Below are 21,069 nucleotides of genomic sequence, written 5' to 3' on the forward strand. Positions count from 1 at the left end.
CATGGATGGTCAGTCCTTGCATCCATAGCTCAGTCTATGTGGCCATTTATCCACCCCCATCCTCATTTTTTAAACTCATCTGGGGACGGGGACAACGCGTTGTTATTGTTTCTACTGCTGATTGGTGCTTTAAACTATTCATCATACCGCTCATTGGGTGTTTGACACAAGCAGCACAATTCTGATCTTTTTTTCACGAATTGGTCTTTTGACTTTTCACGTCAGATCTTTTTCAGCGATGATCTGATTGGTTAATAGAACAATTAGTGGGAAAAAAGATCAGAATTGGGCTGCCTGTGTAAACGCAGGCTATATGTACAGAATACATTCTGCACAGCTGTCCTCATAATTAGTCTTCTACAATAATCATACCCATTAACACGTGTCCACCAGGTGTACTTACCTTAGTGTCACATGGGATTGACCTCTTAATTATTCGTTTGTTTAAGAATCTTCTAATTTACAATAATAATTAGAATTTCCCAAAACAACTTATAATACAGTTTGACTTCTTATTCACTGCTGGTTGGTTATAATGATTAATTTGGATTAAATTAAAACAATATCACAAAATATGTGAGTAATGTTCTCACGTGTAGCACCAAAGCAAGACCCATTATTATCCCAATGTGAATTGAAGCTAAGCATGTAGGTGAGGTTTGAAACTGTGAGTTAGAGTCCAGACCCCCTACTGTCACTGCTGCTGAAGGCTGTACTTAGTGGTTATAGGATGTTTCCTCGATTAGTTTGCCTCATAATTCAAATGTGAAGATTATTCATCACAAATATCATTCCCTATAGAGTGCACTACTTTTGACCCAGGGGCTGGTAAAAAAAAAAGTAGTGCACTATACAGGGAATAGGATGCCATTTGGGACATCCACTGAGAGTTATTTCCTTCAGGTACCTTTCTGTCAAAGATTTAAAATACAGCTGGAGCTGCTTGCTGGGAGAATGATATTGTATTTTCTAAGGAGCTTCTGAAGCTTGGTCTGTGTGTGTAGAGAGCCGAGTACACCACTAGGTGGTGCCAGTCAAATTATCCATACGGTAGGACAGCCCAGTAGTCTAGTAGGCTATGAAATATCTGAGAGGGATTCCATTCTCCATCTGTATTTCACTGTTATATGTTATAAATATGTTATGTGATGGAAGTTGCCCTCAACTGTCCCTGGAGATTGTAATTGAATCAGTTTGGTGTCAGTTCTGTCTTCTTATTGCATCACTATGGGCTGCGTTTCCTGGACACAGTCCTAGACTATATAGCACTTTCAATGGAGATTTTCCATTGAGTTGGTTATTAGTGCAGGACTGGGCTTCATTTGTGTCTGGGAAACCTCAGCTATAAGCATATTTTATTGCTACACTATATACTGTAGGTGCTATGTGTGATCATCCTTCACAATATTTTCTTTGTCTTGTTTTAGAAGCATGTCTATCTCTGTTTCTGTGTATTTAATGCTGTTTAAACTCTGTCAGTCCATCTCAACTGTGCAGTACTGAGACACCTCTGGGATTTAACTGCCTTTAGAGCCCTGTGGCTGCATTGTTGCTTCGTTGTTGCTGCGTTGTTTGAAAGGTGGACACATGAATCCAACATTCTATTCCATATTTGTATCCTGGTGATATGCCATGGTGCCATGCATCTAGCAGCCCAGCCATTGGACCTCCTCCTAGCCTTGGCCTGCTGTGTGTTTAGAAGCACTCTAAACAATGAGGGGCCGTTTGTGGGCTGGGCTTGGCTGGATACAGCTGAGTGTCTGGCCTGTGTGTGTGCATGCGTCGGTCAGACCTGGCTGACTGGTGGTCTATTGCTTTTAACTGTCATAATGAGTCATAATTCTAACACATCTATTACATTTCTATGAGACCACTGAGTACAAGCACCTCTTTGGCAATGGTCTGGTCATTGGTTGTGTTTTTACTGAGGAGGTATTCTAACATCTGTTACATGTCCTATAATCCAGCGCCATGAGAAGACCTGGCTGACATTGAGGGTCGTTTAAGCAATAAGGCCTGAGGAGGTGTGGTATATGGCCAATATACCACGGCTAAGGGCAACGCGGAGTGCCTGGACACAGCCCTTAACCGTGGTATATTGGCCATGTATCACAACTCCCCGAGGTGGTTACCAATGTAATTAGAGCTGTCTGATATACCATGGCTGTCAGCCAATCAGCTTTCAGGGCTCAAACCACCCAGTTTATAATGAGGGATATAGGCTTTCTTCAGTTAGCACCTGCTCTAGAACATGTGCTTGGCATGAATAAGAGACTCCCAGACAAGACTGTGGTTGCTGTGTCCTCAAAGTGAAAGCACCTGCTACAGTCATATCTGTCCTAGGGTTTCTCTCTTTGAAATGTCCTCAGTTCTTAGAATCAAAGAGGACATTCCTACTGCAGCCCAGCATCAGACCCAGTCTAAAGGGTTGATTATTTAGATCATGGGGTGGAATTTCTCCGTCACTCTGAGGCTACCACAGAACAGGAGCCAGACCAAAGCCAGAGCCATGCAGGGCTACTAGCGTCTATCTCTGAGTCACTCGCCACATCAAACCAGACCAGAGCCTAAACATTTGCCCATTTGACTCTATTCTCTGATCAGTCCTGGTTCCAGCCACCTAGTAATACTACTTCAAACCTATCGCCACAGAGCACCTATCACCACAGAGCACCTATCGCCACAGAGCACCTATCGCCACAGAGCACCTATCGCCACAGAGCACCTATCGCCACAGAGCACCTATCGCCACAGAGCACCTATCGCCACAGAGCACCTATCGCCACAGAATACCTATCACCACAGAGCACCTATCATCACGTAGCTCAGACTACAGCAACGCTCAGAACAGTGCAGCCACCCAACACACCAGAGACAGGGACCTCCACCCCCTCACTGTGTGTGTGTGTGTGTTTAACAGTAGAGTCAACCTGAACAAACAGCTTATCCACAGTGTAACAGCTCCTGGTGTAGCCAGTCAAAGCCAGAGGTAGTGCATGAAAGCATGCAGAGGGTTGGGGGGCTCTGAAGTGAGCTAGGGGTGAATGGTGGTCTTTGTTGCCCAATGAGGGTCCTACCAGCCAGAGGGACAGGGGCTATTTGACTGTTTGGCTGCATCCCAAATGGCACCACCCATTACATTTACATTTACATTTAAGTCATTTAGCAGACGCTCTTATCCAGAGCGACTTACAAATTGGTGCATTCACCTTATGACATCCAGTGGAACAACCACTTTACAATAGTGCATCTAAATATTTTAAGGGGGGAAGGGGGGGTGAGAAGGATTACTTTATCCTATCCTAGGTATTCCTTAAAGAGGTGGGGTTTCAGGTGTCTCCGGAAGGTGGTGATTGACTCCGCTGTCCTGGCGTCGTGAGGGAGTTTGTTCCACCATTGGGGAGCCAGAGCAGCGAACAGTTTTGACTGAGCCATATAGTGCACTAATTGTGACCAGAGCACTAAAGGGATTAGGGTGCCATTTGGGAGGCTGTTTATCTTGGTGGTGTGCTTATTAGCAGCCCCAGTCCCACTCCTATCCATGTCCTGTTCCAGTCCCATGTGGAGCCCTGTGCTGCACAGGCAGGCTGTGTGTTGAGAGGGTGGACACCACCAGATTGGCCCGCTGTGACGGGGAGTGAGTGGGTCTGCTCTGTTAGGATGTGGACTCTATTTTAAATGTGAATTATGACTTCTGTTGTTCCATCCTATTCCAAATGCAAAAACACTACTGGAAAGTTATAAAGTTTCAATATATACTTTTATTACTATTTAGTTTATACTTCACTGTTGACAACTGTATCTTATCATCATATCTCATTCTCAAGTGTTGTTGCGGTAACCTGGTCCAAGATCTGTTTAGTGCTCTAGAGAGCAGAAACAGTCTGACACTCGGGCTATTGTAGTGGGGCTGTTTTAATGAACCAGTAAGCTTATTAGGGTCCGTATTAACCAGTACCAGTAACCACCTTATTGGGGTCTGTATTAACCAGTAACCACCTTATTAGGGTCTGTATTAACCAGTAACCACCTTATTCGGGTCTGTATTAACCAGTACCAGTAACCACCTTATTAGGGTCTGTATTAACCAGTACCAGTAACCACATTATTAGGGTCTGTATTAACCAGTACCAGTAACCACCTTATTAGGGTCTGTATTAACCAATAGCAGTAACCAGTAACCACCTTATTAGGGTCTGTATTAACCAATAGCAGTAACCAGTAACCACCTTATTAGGGTCTGTATTAACCAGTACCAGTAACCACCTTATTCGGGTCTGTATTAACCAGTACCAGTAACCACCTTATTATGGTCTGTATTAACCAGTACCAGTAACCACCTTATTAGGGTCTGTATTAACCAGTACCAGTAACCACCTTATTAGGGTCTGTATTAACCAGTACCAGTAACCACCTTATTATGGTCTGTATTAACCAGTACCAGTAACCACCTTATTAGGGTCTGTATTAACCAATAGCAGTAACCAGTAACCACCTTATTAGGGTCTGTATTAACCAGTACCAGTAACCACCTTATTAGGGTCTGTATTAACCAATAGCAGTAACCAGTAACCACCTTATTCGTACCAGTAACCACCTTATTCGGGTCTGTATTAACCAGTAACCACCTTATTAGGGTCTGTAAACCAGTAACCACCTTATTAGGGTCTGTATTAACCAGTACCAGTAACCACCTTATTAGGGTCTGTATTAACCAATAGCAGTAACCAGTAACCACCTTATTCGGGTCTGTATTAACCAGTACCAGTAACCACCTTATTCGGGTCTGTATTAACCAGTAACCACCTTATTAGGGTCTGTATTAACCAGTAACCACCTTATTAGGGTCTGTATTAACCAGTACCAGTAACCACCTTATTATGGTCTGTATTAACCAGTACCAGTAACCACCTTATCTGTATTAACCAGTACCAGTAACCACCTTATTAGGGTCTGTATTAACCAATAGCAGTAACCAGTAACCACCTTATTAGGGTCTGTATTAACCAGTACCAGTAACCACCTTATTAGGGTCTGTATTAACCAATAGCAGTAACCAGTAACCACCTTATTCGGGTCTGTATTAACCAGTACCAGTAACCACCTTATTAGGGTCTGTATTAACCAGTAACCACCTTATTAGGGTCTGTATTAACCAGTAACCACCTTATTAGTCTGTAAACCACCAGTAACCACCTTATTAGGGTCTGTATTAACCAATAGCAGTAACCAGTAACCACCTTATTCGGGTCTGTATTAACCAGTACCAGTAACCACCTTATTCGGGTCTGTATTAACCAGTAACCACCTTATTAGGGTCTGTATTAACCAGTAACCACCTTATTAGGGTCTGTATTAACCAGTACCAGTAACCACCTTATTAGGGTCTGTATTAACCAATAGCAGTAACCAGTAACCACCTTATTCGGGTCTGTATTAACCAGTACCAGTAACCACCTTATTAGGGTCTGTATTAACCAGTAACCACCTTATTAGGGTCTGTATTAACCAGTAACCACCTTATTAGGGTCTGTATTAACCAGTAACCACCTTATTAGGGTCTGTATTAACCAGTAACCTCAACCTCACCTTATTAGGGTCTTTTTATATATTTTTTATTTCACCTTTATTTAACCAGGTAGGTTAGTTGAGAACAAGTTCTCATTTGCAACTGCGACCTGGCCAAGATAAAGCATAGCAGTGTGAACAGACAACACAGAGTTACACATGGAGTAAACAATTAACAAGTCAATAACACAGTGGGAAAAAAAGGGGAGTCTATATACATTGTGTGCAAAAGGCATGAGGTAGGCGAATAATTACAATTTTGCAGATTAACACTGGAGTGATAAATGATATATATATATGGTATATATGGTATATTAGATATTGGTGTGCAAAAGAGCAGAAAAGTAAATAAATAAAAACAGTATGGGGATGAGGTAGGTAAAAATGGGTGGGCTATTTACCGATAGACTATGTACAGCTGCAGCGATCGGTTAGCTGCTCAGATAGCAGATGTTTGAAGTTGGTGAGGGAGATAAAAGTCTCCAACTTCAGCGATTTTTGCAATTCGTTCCAGTCACAGGCAGCAGAGAACTGGAACGAAAGGCGGCCAAATGAGGTGTTGGCTTTGTATTGTATTATCCAGTACCAGTAACCACCTTATTAGGGTCTGTATTAACCAGTAACCACCTTATTAGGGTCTGTATTAACCAGTACCAGTAACCACCTTATTAGGGTCTGTATTAACCAATAGCAGTAACCAGTAACCACCTTATTCGGGTCTGTATTAACCAGTACCAGTAACCACCTTATTAGGGTCTGTATTAACCAGTAACCACCTTATTAGGGTCTGTATTAACCAGTAACCACCTTATTAGGGTCTGTATTAACCAGTAACCACCTTATTAGGGTCTGTATTAACCAGTACCAGTAACCACCTTATTCGGGTCTGTATTAACCAGTAACCACCTTATTAGGGTCTGTATTAACCAGTAACCACCTTATTAGGGTCTGTATTAACCAGTAACCTCAACCTCACCTTATTAGGGTCTTTTTATATATTTTTTATTTCACCTTTATTTAACCAGGTAGGTTAGTTGAGAACAAGTTCTCATTTGCAACTGCGACCTGGCCAAGATAAAGCATAGCAGTGTGAACAGACAACACAGAGTTACACATGGAGTAAACAATTAACAAGTCAATAACACAGTGGGAAAAAAAGGGGAGTCTATATACATTGTGTGCAAAAGGCATGAGGTAGGCGAATAATTACAATTTTGCAGATTAACACTGGAGTGATAAATGATATATATATATGGTATATATGGTATATTAGATATTGGTGTGCAAAAGAGCAGAAAAGTAAATAAATAAAAACAGTATGGGGATGAGGTAGGTAAAAATGGGTGGGCTATTTACCGATAGACTATGTACAGCTGCAGCGATCGGTTAGCTGCTCAGATAGCAGATGTTTGAAGTTGGTGAGGGAGATAAAAGTCTCCAACTTCAGCGATTTTTGCAATTCGTTCCAGTCACAGGCAGCAGAGAACTGGAACGAAAGGCGGCCAAATGAGGTGTTGGCTTTGTATTGTATTAACCAGTACCAGTAACCACCTTATTCGGGTCTGTATTAACCAGTGTAGAGTTGAGATTCATTATAATCCAGGTGTTTAGGCTCAATGGTTTCTTCTTCACAAGGTGCCACAGGCTTCCTGTCCTGTTGACCCCCACTGTGGGAGACGGGCGGGGAGTGGTGTTGGAGTATGGGCGTGGGAAGGGGCCTGGGGGTGGAGAGGGGGTTGTTGTGGAATGGTGGGGGTGGGGAGAAGATATTAGCATTCTCCCTCTCGTTCATCTCTCTCCTTCTCTTCACTCTCTTCATTCATTTTCCTCTGTCTACTCAGCATGGCAAAGAGACTCCCTTATCCTGACTAAACTTGGCACCTGTGTGCAGGTCCACTCTCCACAGCGTAGGATTGTTTTGGGCAGGGCGGGTCCTAGCAATACTGTTTTTCTAAGCCCTCCCATTTCCTCCTCTCTGTCTTGTCCTCCTGCCTCCCTCCTCTCTGTGCTTACTCAGTTCACAGGCATTCTTCTGGTATTTATATTTCCCTCAAGACCAGCTTTCAGGCGTTCAGTCGGTTCCTTTCCCTCTCTCACACAGACAGACACTGGATAGAGCTCAGCAAGGTGGGCAGTACTCCAAGTACTGATCTGCCACTGGCTGCTGTCCGGTCACCTGACCTGGAGAGGTGTAGTGTTGTGCTGGCACTCCTCCTCCCTCCCCTCTAGCCTCTCAGCTCTCCTTCTGAGCCCCAGCCTTTCAGATCATACTGGGCTGCTAGCGCCTGGATGTGAAGCCTTCTGCTGCTGGATCCTGTCTGAGAGAGTGTGTTTATCGGTCAGGGTCCAGTGTAGTGTGTGTGTCAGTCAGTCTAGCAGTGCCAGTGCTGTAGTAGTAGTCATGTACAGGGATCTGTCTGACAGAGACTCTGAGCCCCAGGGGCCAGGCAGTGAGTCTCTGGGTAGCAGTATGAGTCAGGACAGCCAGGACTGTCTGGGCAGTATGACCCAAGAGAGCCAGGATATCTATCTAAGGATGGACCACCACCGCCGTCGCTCCGGATACCGCCTGGGACGCATCATTGCCCGGCAACAGCTACTCCGGAGGATAGCTGGAGGTAGGAGGAGGAATGATAGCTCTGGTTCAGGGTGTTGTGTACTGTTTGCTGACAGCCTTAAGCTTCAGCAAACAGCACATAACACCCAGGACTAGAGCTAGTTGAGGAGATACTGTAGTAGGAGTGGTGGTGGAAACTCTAAGTATGAGAACTTCTGGACACTCATAGTATTATGATGGTGGATGTTGACCATATGAAGGCTGGTGTAGACAGACATTGTGAAGGACAATCAGATAGTTCCTTGTTCCTCTGTGAAGTTCAGCGACAGAGAGCCATAGTCTGTCATGGTTATCTAATCAGCCTATAGCTTGATCTAGCAGCAGCCTGCTCTGCTAGTGTGTGTGAGGACATGAGCGCTAGCTAGTGTCTGTCAGTCTGTAAGGACATGGCAAGGTGCTGTACTCTGTCAGCCAGGAAGTAACTCTAGTGTTGCTTAACGTAATAACACATTTAGCAAGCTGTGTAAATAATATATTAATATTGTTGTTCTAAACTAGCACACCAGTGTTCCTACATACCAGAGGGGTGATTATGTGCACAATTCCCTAGGTATGTAAGACATAATGTGTCATTTGGTGTGGTAGCTGTGTTGTTGTATTGATCCTAAATAAGATACGCAAGTTAAGGCAACAGCACAGGAAGTGCAGTGTGTTGGGAGCATGACACGCTATTCCTTATCAGCCCCACCTGAACCCTGATAGCTGACCTTGCAGTACCTTCAGAAAGTATTCACACCACTTGACTTGTTCCACATTTTGTTGTTTAATAGCCTGCATTTAAAATAGATTAAATGTAGATTTTGTGTCACTGGCCTACACACAATACCCAATAATGTCAAAGTAGAATTATGTTTTTAGAAATGTTTACAAATTAATTAAACATTTAAAGCTGAAATGTATTGAGTCAATACTTATTCAACCCCATTGTTATGGCAAGCCTAAATAAGTTCAGGAGTAAAAATCTGCTTAACAAGTGACATAATAAGTTGCATGGACTCTGTGTGCAATAATAGTGTTTAACATGATTTTTGAATGACCACCTCATCTCTGTACCCCACACATACAATTATCTGTAACGTCCCTCAGTCAAGCAGTGAATTTCAAACAGAGATTCAACCACAAAGACCAGGGAGGTTTTCCAATTCCTCGCAAAGAAGGGCACCTATGGTAGATGTAAAAAAAAACAGTCATTGAATAAGCATGGTGAAGTTATTAGTTACACTTTGAATGTTGTATCAATACACCCATTAACTTCAAAGATACAAGCGTCCTTCCTAACTCATTTGCCAGAGAGGAAGGAAACCACTCAGGGATTTCACCATGAGGCCAGTGGGGACTGGATTAACAATGTTGTTATGTTTGTGGCAAATCCAACAAAACACATCACTGAGTACCACTCTTCATATTTTCAAGCATGGTGGGGGGTGCATCATGTTATGGGTATGCTTGTCATCGGCAAGGACTAGGGAGTTGTTTAGGATAAAAATCAATGGAATAGGGCTAAGCAAAGGCAAAATCCTAGAGGAAAACCTGGTTCAGTTTGCTTTCCAACAGACACTGGGAGACAAATTCACCTTTCAGCAGGACAATAACCTAAATCACAAGTCCAAATATGGAGTTGCCTACCAAGATGACATTGAATGTTCCTCAGAGGCCTAGTCACAGTTTTGACTTCAGTCGGCTTGAAAATATATGGCAAGACTTGAAAATGACTTTTTAGCAATGATCAACAACCAACTTGACAGAGCTTGAAGAATTCTTTAAAGAATAATGTACAAATACTGTACAATCCAGGTTCTTAGCGACATACCCAGAAAGACTCACAGCTGTTCGTGCTCATACACCTGCATTGCTTGCTGTTTGGGGTTTTAGGCTGGGTTTCTGTACAGCACTTTGTGACATCAGCTGATGGAACAAGGGCTTTATAAATACATTTGATTGATTGATTCTCGCTGCCAAAGGTGATTGTCTAACATGTATTGACTCAGGGGTGTGAATACTTATGTAAATTAGATAGTTCTGTAGCTCATGTTCAATACATTTGCAAACATTTTGAAAAACATGTTTTCACTTTTCATAATGGAGGTATGTGTAAGTGAGTGAGAAATAAAAAAAACTCTTGAATCCATTTTGAATTTGTGCTATAACAAAATGTGGAATAAGTCAAGGCTTATAAATAATTTCTGAAGGCACTGTAGCAATACAATAGAGGAACTAACAAACTGATTAAGCAATACGATATATGTGCGTAGAAGATAATGTCCCTGGCGATAGCCAGCACAGTAAGCAATATGAATGAGTTTATGGTCAAACAATGACTGACTTGACCTTCAGCCTTCATTACTCTGCTGCTGTTATCTGCTCACAGGATTAGTCAACTGTGTGTGTGTGTGTGTGTTCCCTGGCCTGGCCCTGCCTTCAGGTCTGTCATTAGGGTTCTATTATGTCCAACATGAGTCCACAGAGAGAGTTTGACCTGAGAGGAGAGGAGCTTGCAGTCCTTCCCTGTTCCTCCCTGTGTCTTTTGTCTTTTCCCCAGAGTGCTGTGGATGGCTTACCTGGGGGTGGAGCATGTTTGGGAGAGGGGGCATGCATTACAACAGAGGTGATATAGGCTGGTCTCCCCTCCTCCTCCCCCTGCAGGTGTGAAAGGCAGGCTGTGGGCCCAGAAACTGGATCGAAGCTTGGACACATTTCACCTCAGAGTAGAGCAGAGAACTCTCCATCAGTCAGCAGTAAAGCCTCAGGAAGAGTTTAGTCCTCATTTAGTCACTGTCCCTGGCAGGAGTCAGAATATACACTGCCTGTATTCTCAGCGTGACATAGGCAGCTGGCCTCTAACGTCTCAGAGGAGCCAGTGGATTCATGTTTAGCTGTTTCTGTGGACCGACAGACAGATCGAGAGATAGAGAGGCGAGACACTGGAGTTATTGTTGTTTGACTGATTGCTGCAGCTAGACTGTGTGGTTCTGTGGAGGTATGTTTCGACTCTGTTTCATGTGGAGGTATCGTGATGATCGAGGCCTGTAGAATCATGTGTCTGGGTCTGACTGCTCAGATCAAAGCTGTCTGGTGTGTGTCAGCCATTTAGGTCAGAGACGATGATAGCAGAAAGTATGGTATGTTGTCGTATTGGATGTAACTTTTCTTTTTGTCAACACAAGTCTAATCATTATATGACTCATGGCTGTCACGGTCATGGAAAGGATCTTAAAGGTTCTCTCTGTTGAGAAGATAACCGTTTTGTTCCTGCTATGAACACCTATTGTATCTTAATTCAACATGTAGGAGAAGGCATTTACTTTGTGGAATCATATTCTTAGGCTTAGGGTTAAGAATAGAGATTGCCAACCCTAGAAACATAATATTTGCTTTGTCCTTTGTAAACTTCACACATTATTATTCACTTGTAAGGCATGTATAAAATGAATAAAACCAATACAATATCAGCATGAAAAAAATATGGAAAATGATATTATTTTGTACTAATACAATTGCTCAGAGAAAGTAATACAAAAGAATCTCAAGATATGGGTCAAAATGATCGGCACCCCTGTTGTCAATACTCCAGCATCCTCCCCTTGTGAGGATAACGACGCTGAGCCTTTTTCTCTAATGTTTTATGAGATTGGAGAACACATTGGGAGGGATCCTAGACCATTTCTCCATACAGAATCTTTCCAGATCCTTGAAATCCTTCATCCTTCTTATGGACTGGCCTCTCCAATTAAAGCCATACGTTTTCAATCGGGTTCAAGTCTGGGGACTGAGATGGCCATAGCAAAATGTACATTTTGTGGTCAATTAACCATTTCTTTGTGGATTTTGATTAGAGCTTGGGGTTATTGACATGCTGGAAGATCCACTTGGTAAAATTCATGATGCAGTTGACCTTGACAAGGGCCCCAAAACCAGTGGAAGCAAAATGACCCCGTAACATCAAAATCAACCACCCTATTTTACTGTAGGTATGAGGTACTTTTCTGCATATGATTCTGTTTTGCAACGCCAAACCCACAACTAGTGTGGCCAAAGAGCTCTATTTTCATGTTATCTGACCACAGCACCGGTTCTGATCCAAGTGCCAATGCCTTTTATCAAACTCCAGGCAGTGTGGGCGGCAGGTAGCCTGGCGGTTACAACATTGGTCCAGGAATTGAGGTCGAATACCCGAGTCGACAAGGTGAAAAATCTATTGATGTGCCCTTGAGCAAGGCGCCGTACTACTTTGGCCGACCCTGTAAAACAACACATTTCACTGCACCTACCTATCCAGTGTATGTGACAATAAAACATATGCCCCCCCCATTATTTGTATTAAAAAAATACAGTTTTTTTGCTCATCATTATCAAGGGATCATATAATTCCGGTCCCCACGGTACATCATAATGGTCTGACTTTGTCCCCAGAATGGAATTTCATTGAACTTTATTGATCCATCGAGATGTCACGGGCTTTACATAACACACATTACAAACATATAGGGCTGGTTTCCTGGACATGGATTTAGCGTAGTCATGGACTAAAACGCTGTTTCAATGGAGATGATTCTTTGGGGGTACTATGAATGCACTGACCTTTTTGTCACAGACAGTGGTGTTAGAGTCTGTCCAGTGAACTGACCTTCTCCATGCCCTGTTGTGGCCTGTCTCCAGCTGACCAGCTCCATTGACATAGCAGGCGAGGAGAGGGAGGGATTGTGCTATCACATCTGGGTTCAAATACTATTTGAATCATTTTAAATACTTCATCTGTGCTTGATTGAGCTTACCTGGCTTAATGGACCAATAATGCAGAAAGACAAGGTTTGCAGGTTATCATATAGGCTAGAACAAACGCTAAAAGTATTGAAAACATTGCAAATATTATTTGAAACCAGGTCTGGGGGTTACCCGGCCATGGAGACGGGTAGTATAACAGACTGTGGGAGGGAGTGACGGGGAGCTACTGGGAGTTTGTATAATTTCACCCCAAATTCCAGGGAAGCATGTCCAGCGATCTTAGTCATGCTTCCCATCTGATGGCATTGCAGTGACACTCCAGCTACGGATGTGTGGGAGTGTGTGTGGGTCCTATTCAACTGCTGTAGCCATACCATACAAGTGAGTTGCTACAGTCTACGGCATTCCCAAATCCATTATGCATTATATAAATGTTTGGCAGAGTAGGCCTATAGAGCAGTGACTGTAGTCCAATATCTATCAGGTTTTTCCTGCCCTACAGAGTGAAGGAATTATCCAGTCTTTGACTCTGCAGCAGGGTATGAGGATTAGGTCAGCCTCACTGCAGCAGGGAATGAGGATGAGGCCAGCCTCACTGCAGCAGGGAATGAGGATGAGGCCAGCCTCACTGCAGCAGGGAATGAGGATGAGGCCAGCCTCACTGCAGCAGGGAATGAGGATGAGGCCAGCCTCACTGCAGCAGGGAATGAGGATGAGGCCAGTCTCTCTGCAGCAGGGAATGAGGATGAAGCCAGCCTCACTGCAGCAGGGAATGAGGATGAGGCCAGCCTCACTGCAGCAGGGAATGAGGATGAAGCCAGGTTCTTTCCAGCAGGATGTGAGGATGAAGGTTTTGGAACTCAGCCTATGTGCATGAGGGAAGAGGCCTGGGTTCTATTCTAGAGGAATGTGTCTCTCTCCTGTCAATATTACAGCAGCCCAACTCTGTCTCTCTAGATCTGTACAGCAGACTGACTGCATCTCTCCCTGTATCTACTGCTTCTGCTACTAAGGCAGTGGAAATACCCAACACTTCACACCCAAATGTAACTATATAGGACCTCTGTGTCCAATTCCCCTGTACTCACACACAGACCCTCACACACGTGCTTGTCCGCCCCTTTCCCCCCCTCTGCCAGTACACACTACACCCACTGTCCACAGTCAATGACCTTTTCATGCCATCATGGAGGGACATTTCCTGCTAGATTCTTGATTTGCTTACTTGAATTCCTTGCTAAATTCCTCAGCCTAACACCCAAAGTTATTTTCATACTAACTCCAAGTTGCTTGGAGGTTGTTCTCCTGGCAAACCCATTCTAAAATAATCTGTCTCCACAGAGCAGAGAGGAAGCCAGAAGATTGGTCAACTGCTCGGTCAGAGCTAATGCAACAGTCATTGTTAGATCTCTAGCGTTGATAATGTCTGGAGTAGTGGACATTGGGGCTTTGGACCTGGTGTGTTAATCAAGACTAAATTCCTGAAAAACTGTCTGCATATTTCTATCTCTTTAAATCTCTACCTACTGTATGTCTATATCTATACCTGCTCCTGTATCTGTAGTGGTGATATACTGCAGATGGCTGCCTGGGTTTTAAAGACTGGCTGAAATGGTGCTTTACTGTGGTAGAACACTAAACCATGACGAAAGGCTGGCTCGCTTCACTGAGGGATCTATGTTTGGTACGGGTCTTCCTGTTCAGTCTGACCTCCGAGCAGACCCTCGAGCCTGACCCTCTAGTGACCCTTCATAACAGCCATCTGACCCCCCCCTGTGAATCTCTTGTTGCATCCAGGGGCTCCATTCTCTCTCTGTGAAGACCATTAGCTCTCTGTCTCAGGGCTCAGGACACTGTTGGCACCTGACCTACTGGTAGGAGTTACAGCCTGGCAGCTGTATTGTAATATCCTGGAGTGAATCTGTCTGTCTCCTCAGGAGGAGGAGACAGACACACTAGCAGTCCACACTAGCAGTGTGGACTGAAGGTGCAAGGTTATTGTGTACATTACATGACTTGGTGGTTGTGTACAGTAGCTATATGACTTGGGTTATTAGGTATCATAGGATCCCGGCCTGCTAGACACCCCGATGAGCCCCAGTACAATACAGCCATGTTGATCATATTAATGATACCTTAGCAGGAAGTAGCCTATTTCATCTCCACGTTTACCCAGAGGTCCAGAGTCATGATGAAATGCTCGATCATGTACACATGGTCTAATACTCCCGTACTCCCGTATGTAGTCATGGTACAGAATAGATGTGTTCTGTTTCATGGGAAATTCCCTGAGGACCTATTTAAGTGACCATCACCATGGAAAACTTTTAAACACGTGATCCTCAGAGTGTCTTTGTCCCACAGGGAGGATCATGTTCCATGCTGCTTAGTGACGACACAGACTGTAAATCTGTATGACCACATCACTGGTATGCAGATGTCACATTCAGATCTCATGACTATATTGGATCATGGTGCTGCCTCTGATGCTGATGTGCCTAGCCTTGGGCTCCTCAGGTTTCCAAGGTGACGTGAATGCCTGTGACAGAGCCTACGTTGTGCTCTACTCAACACGACCCTGATGCTGGCAGACCAGGACTTCTTATCTATTTCTATAGGGAAAGCGTTGTGACGCATTGGCTACGGCCCAAATGATAACCCTGGTCCCAGTTAGCAGCAGTCCTGCCTCTCCTATAGCCTGTGTGTCTAACCTGACAGCTGTCATGTGCAGACCAGCCCAGTCATAGAGCAGGCTAATGATTGACTACATACCTGATATCCAGTGTAACGATACACACAAGTCATATATTAACAGAACCAGGCTGGAAAACTCTCACTGCTCAGCTCAACAACAGGTCAATCACATTCCTGAGTGGAAATACTCAAATAATTCCCCAATACAAAGTGGCACAAATCAAGTCAATAACAATGTATATAATTAACACATATCTCAGTAACAGTTATTGAAATAAGGCTGTATTAAGATGATTTATTAACTGAGGACTGTGATTGTGTCTGTTGAAAGTGAAGTCCAGAGCTCTGTTGATCTTTACATTAACCTCAGCTGGAGTGTGTGTTTGTATTTGTGTGTGCGCTTGCGTGCGTGTGTGTGTGTGTGTGCGTTTGAAAATAAACATGTTGTTTTCATGGCAATTCGAGTGGAATAATATGTTAGATGAGCGGTTATTGGTTGTGCCTCCTGGTGATTCAGTAGCCTGTAATCAATGTTCCACTCGGTTTCCTCAGGTCACTGGGTTCATCCTTTCTGCTGCCCTCCTCTGGTATTAATGTGTAACTGCACTACCACATGGAGTGTGTGTGTATGCGTGTGTGTGTCTCCTCCTAGCCCTGTCTGTGTGATAGCTGTGGTTCTGGGACAGAGTTAACAGAGTCTGTTTGTCTGTCAGTAATTCATGATGATCTTTCTCCAGTTGTATTACACAGCTCATGGAAAACCAAATGACAGTGTTTGCTATGCTATCAAAGACAGGAGAATTACAGTATACAGGCTTACATTATGACAGGGAAACAGCATTGCCAGAAACAAACATTATATTACCTTGTGTGCGCACACACACACACACACACACACACACTGCTTATAATAGGTGACTGACTTACAGAGGGCTGCTGTCAAAGTGGAGCACATGCATGTCCATTAGCAGGAGGACAAGGTTACTAACTACATAGAACCCAGCTGTGTTACAGACTGCACTGGAGAGGGAGGGGGAGGAAAGGGATAGGGGGATAGTGGCATCTGATAAATCCCAGAGCAGACAGGACTGAGGATGGAAGGTAGGAGGGGAGAGAGAGGGAGAACAGAGAGAGAGAGACAGTCAGTAAGGCTGTTGTAGTGGTGGCAGCAGTAGCAGGAGGACAGCCAGACTTGTGGTGGTGTGGTGTGGGGACCATCTCACTCTCTCTGCCTGGAATCTATTTCCTCACCCTGTATCTGGACCCAGAGACCCACCAATGCCAACAGGTACCCCTCTCTCTCTCTCTCTCTCTCTCTCTCTCTCTACAGCCTGCCCTATACAGTACCTCTGCCACAGGTATTACACCTCTCTACTCTATATCTCTCTGGCCTCACACAGGTCTGTGGATTTGTCATGTTCAGTTGAAGAAATCTGCTCTTTGTCTCGTAGACAAAAAACAACAGAAGGTAAAAAGGCTGTTTGATGTTATTGTTCCTCTGAGAGACGAACTACTGAGTCATTAAGAAGCTAGTTCTTATGTCACTATTCTGGAACTTAGTCATCTGGTATGGGAGTGTTTCTATGTCCTCATGCTGAACTACTAAGATTATCTCTTAACGCTAACAACTTACGCTCTGGATGCATCCCGAATGGAATCATATTCCCTACATAGTGCACTACTTTTGACCAAAGCCCTATGGGCCCTATATAGGGAATAGGGTACCATTTGCGTCATATGTTCTGATTCCTGAACAGAGAGGGGTGGTGTTGGTACACAGTGTGTTGAGAGGGGTGACAGACTTGTTGAAATGAAAAAGGAAATCTCCAAAAGCCAGAGTTGATGTTTTTCTCTCCTCCATGAAGGGCCTCCAAGATAGCTGTCAAAACAACTTTAGCATGTGTGGGAAAATGGTCCTGGTCCAGCGCCTGGAAGTGTTTATGTAGAATTTGGGGCTGAGGTTGGGGGATGGACTGGAGCTGAGGGCTGGGGTTATAGAGCAGGCTGGGGTTGGGGGATGGACTGGAGCTGAGGGCTGGGGTTATAGAGCAGGCTGGGGTTTGGGGCTGAGGTTAGGGGATGGACTGGAGCTGAGGGCTTGGGTTATAGAGCAGGCTGGGGTTTGGGGCTGAGGTTGGGGGATGGACTGGAGCTGAGGGCTGGTGTTATAGAGCAGGCTGGGGTTTGGGGCTGAGGTTGGGGGATGGACTGGAGCTGAGGGCTGGGGTTATAGAGCAGGCTGGGGTTTGGGGCTGAGGTTGGGGGATGGACTGGAGCTGAGGGCTTGGGTTATAGAGCAGGCTGGGGATTGGGGCTGAGGTTGGGGGATGGACTGGAGCTGAGGGCTTGGGTTATAGAGCAGGCTGGGGTTTGGGGCTGAGGTTGGGGGATGGACTGGAGCTGAGGGCTTGGGTTATAGAGCAGGCTGGGGTTTGGGGCTGAGGTTGGGGGAAACACTGGAGCTGGGGGCTAAAGCTTGAGAGTGATCACTGTATGTCTTTCGTTAGACTGCATGGCGGATTGATTTGTGTTCTGTTTGGAGCTGCTGGCTGAGTGGGGCAGAGGTGTGAGGGGCTGTGGAGAGTGTAGAAGGACAGGATCTGTAGAGGTGTTTTCTCACCCTGCCTGGGGCCGTGAGGTTTCCTGATACAGGCCTCTCTTCCAGGACGTGATAGATGTGTTCATGTGGGTCAGGGTGAGGTTTAGATCTGGGCAGTACTATTGTCAGGAGTAGTGGGGAGACAGGAACACCACTACCCTGTGAGGCCAGACCACTGCCCCATCCTTCTCTCAGCCAGGGACAGGTCTGTAAATCACAGTGGTGGTTGAAGAAATGGAAAGCCCTGGTATAGCTCTAAGATTAGGACCAGTCTTCACTGTGTAGCAGCACTGATTTAGAACATATGTGATGTCTGCGTTTTGAAAACAACTTGAAGTAACACCCCATGTCTTTAGCCCCCTGAGGAAACATCATTCTAGAAGGTTCACTGGGTTTACACTAAAGGGGCAGCAGCCATGTAGGGAAGTCAGAGTCAGAAGGGGTTTTTACATCTCTGTGGGCACTGGATGTTTTGGTGCTGTTGTCATAGTAGACAGTGGTAGGTGTGTGAGTGACTGCCCAGGTATGTTGTTGTATGTGTCTTGTGTAGTTGAGACATAGTATGTGTCACTGTTGTCTAAGGTAGCTATGGTTCAAACAGCATTGGAGGTCTGCCCTGTGCTGGGTGAAAGGGTTGGTGACTATGTTGGAAGATAGAGTCAGTTTAAGAGCTGTTATCCTGCGTGATGAAAGGCTGGTCTTTCTGGGTGATCTTCTGAGCTGTTCCACGGGGTGAATGCAGTGTTGCTACAGCTGTTCTTCTTTCAACTCCATACCAGAGTATGTTAGCGAAGCTGGAGTGGAGTGAGATTCCTAAAGGCTGGAGCGTCAGCCTTCTCGCCAGCTCCAATTTGGTCTCCAGTAGCACTCACCTCACCAGCTCAGGGCATTCCCGGCCCAGCATGCATTTGTAATCTACTTGTGTACTGCTATATCCCCTTGCTTTAGCTACTGTCATGGAGTTTGCTAAATATTTTCATGAAGAAACTGATAAAACACACAGGTATTTAAATCAATGTGACAACGATGAGGACCAAGAACAAGAGGGAGTGAGGTGATGCAGTGTCCATAATTAAATAATCATTGTGGAATCTGAAAAGAAAGGTATCCTGAAGCATGATGGTGTACATACTACGTGCACATGCTAAAAGAAAAGAACGAGGTGGATAGATAACTAAGTGTTCCGTTGTAGCAAAGTATTTATGAACTAAACATCAGATCTCTTAAATGTTGCGTTCATTTCCGTTTTATTATCTACACAATAGGCCATAATTGATTTTAACTCTATAGGCCATAATTGATTTTGACTCTATAGGCCATAATTGATTTTGACTCTATAGGCCATAATTGATTTTGACTCTATAGGCCATAATTGATTTTGACTCTATAGGCCATAATTGATTTTGACTCTATAGGCCATAATTGATTTTGACTCTATAGGCCATAATTGATTTTGACTCTATAGGCCATAATTGATTTTGACTCTATAGGCCATAATTGATTTTGACTCTATAGGCCATAATTGATTTTGACTCTATAGGCCATAATTGATTTTGACTCTATAGGCCATAATTGATTTTGACTCTATAGGCCATAATTGATTTTGACTCTATAGGCCATAATTGATTTTGACTCTATAGGCCTGGCATATTGCCACTGTCAAGGAGCTTTCCATACTGATTTGGTTATTTTGCCTAAAATCCTACCTATAGGAACATAAATACAACATCTCTGCCCAGCCTGTCAAGAGCAGCCAAAAGGGTGTTAAACATGTGGCTCTGCAAGTGTGGAGGGGATATTTCTTTGTAGAATAGCCTTGAAACAAGTGTATTCATATAGCCTAAATAATGTCTGTCTCCTGACCTATTTAGTGTTTACCTGCTGTTTAATATGACATGTAGCCTATTTGAAATGATGTTCGCTTCTTACATTTACCCGTTCATGTTTATTAAACAACTTTTCATTCACATCATATGGTTTGGTTTCAATACTTCAAAACCAAATGGTAGAGCGTTATAGAGCAGGCGGCAGCGTAGCCTAGTGGTTAGAGCGTTGGACTAGTAACCAGAAGGTTGCGAGTTCAAACCCCCGAGCTGGCAAGGTACAAATCTGTCGTTCTGCCCCTGAACAGGCAGTTAACCCACTGTTCCCAGGCCGTCATTGAAAATAAGAATGTGTTCTTAACTGACTTGCCTGGTTAAATAAAGGTCAAATTTAAAAAAAATTGAGCAAGGTAGTCAGAAAATAGATGTGTGTTGGTTGAATTGTGATTTTAATGACTAGAGAGAATTTGGTGGGGCTGTTTTTGCCCCTGTTAGGTTGGAGTGGTTTTTAAAGGAGCGGTTGGAAAGTGAGCAATGAGCGGGATTTCCGACAGCTCAACTCTGCTCACATACTCTGCTCCATACATACAGTACAGGCCCTTCAGAGAAACTGACTTCTGACCCAGTTGGCAGGCTTCGGGCCTGGTATGCATCCCAAATGGTATCCTATTCCCTACATAATGCACTACTTTTAACCCAGGGTCCATAGGGCTTTGGTCAAAAGTATTGCACTATATACACGCTTAGAAAAATGGGTTCCAAAAGGGTTCTTCGGCTGTCCCCATAGGAGAACACTTTTTGGTTCCGGGTAAAAATCCTTTTTGGTTCCATTAAGAACCCTATGTGGAAAGGGTTTTTACATGGACTGAAAAGGATTACCAAAATGGGTTCTTCAAAGGGTTCTGCTATGGGGATAAATGAAGAACCCTTTTCAGTCCTAGATAGCTATTATTTTTCTAACAGTTTGGGGAATAGGGTGCCATTTGGAACAAGACCAGGGCAACAACAGCAGCCTGCATCCTTCAGATTTGTAGCTCAGGTCCTCC

General features: G+C 44.2%; 1 protein-coding gene across 3 annotated transcripts in view; it reads left to right on the forward strand.

The window, feature by feature from the left end:
• LOC123992837 (stAR-related lipid transfer protein 13-like) overlaps window positions 1-21,069 on the forward strand; it is a 112,200-nt gene that overhangs the window by 63,745 nt on the left and 27,386 nt on the right. Inside the window, exon 1 of one of the 3 annotated variants that reach the window (XM_046294391.1) lies at window positions 7,809-8,186. The exons of the other annotated variants lie outside the window; for them this stretch is intronic. Within the exon in view, the coding sequence (XP_046150347.1) occupies window positions 7,970-8,186 (217 nt within the window). The 5' untranslated portion in view covers window positions 7,809-7,969. Of the gene's footprint in view, window positions 1-7,808; window positions 8,187-21,069 lie in introns of those variants that run through there. 3 annotated transcript variants of the gene reach the window in all.

The sequence above is a fragment of the Oncorhynchus gorbuscha genome, linkage group LG13 (genome assembly GCF_021184085.1).
Source record: "Oncorhynchus gorbuscha isolate QuinsamMale2020 ecotype Even-year linkage group LG13, OgorEven_v1.0, whole genome shotgun sequence".
NCBI classification, from domain to species: Eukaryota; Metazoa; Chordata; class Actinopteri; order Salmoniformes; family Salmonidae; genus Oncorhynchus; species Oncorhynchus gorbuscha.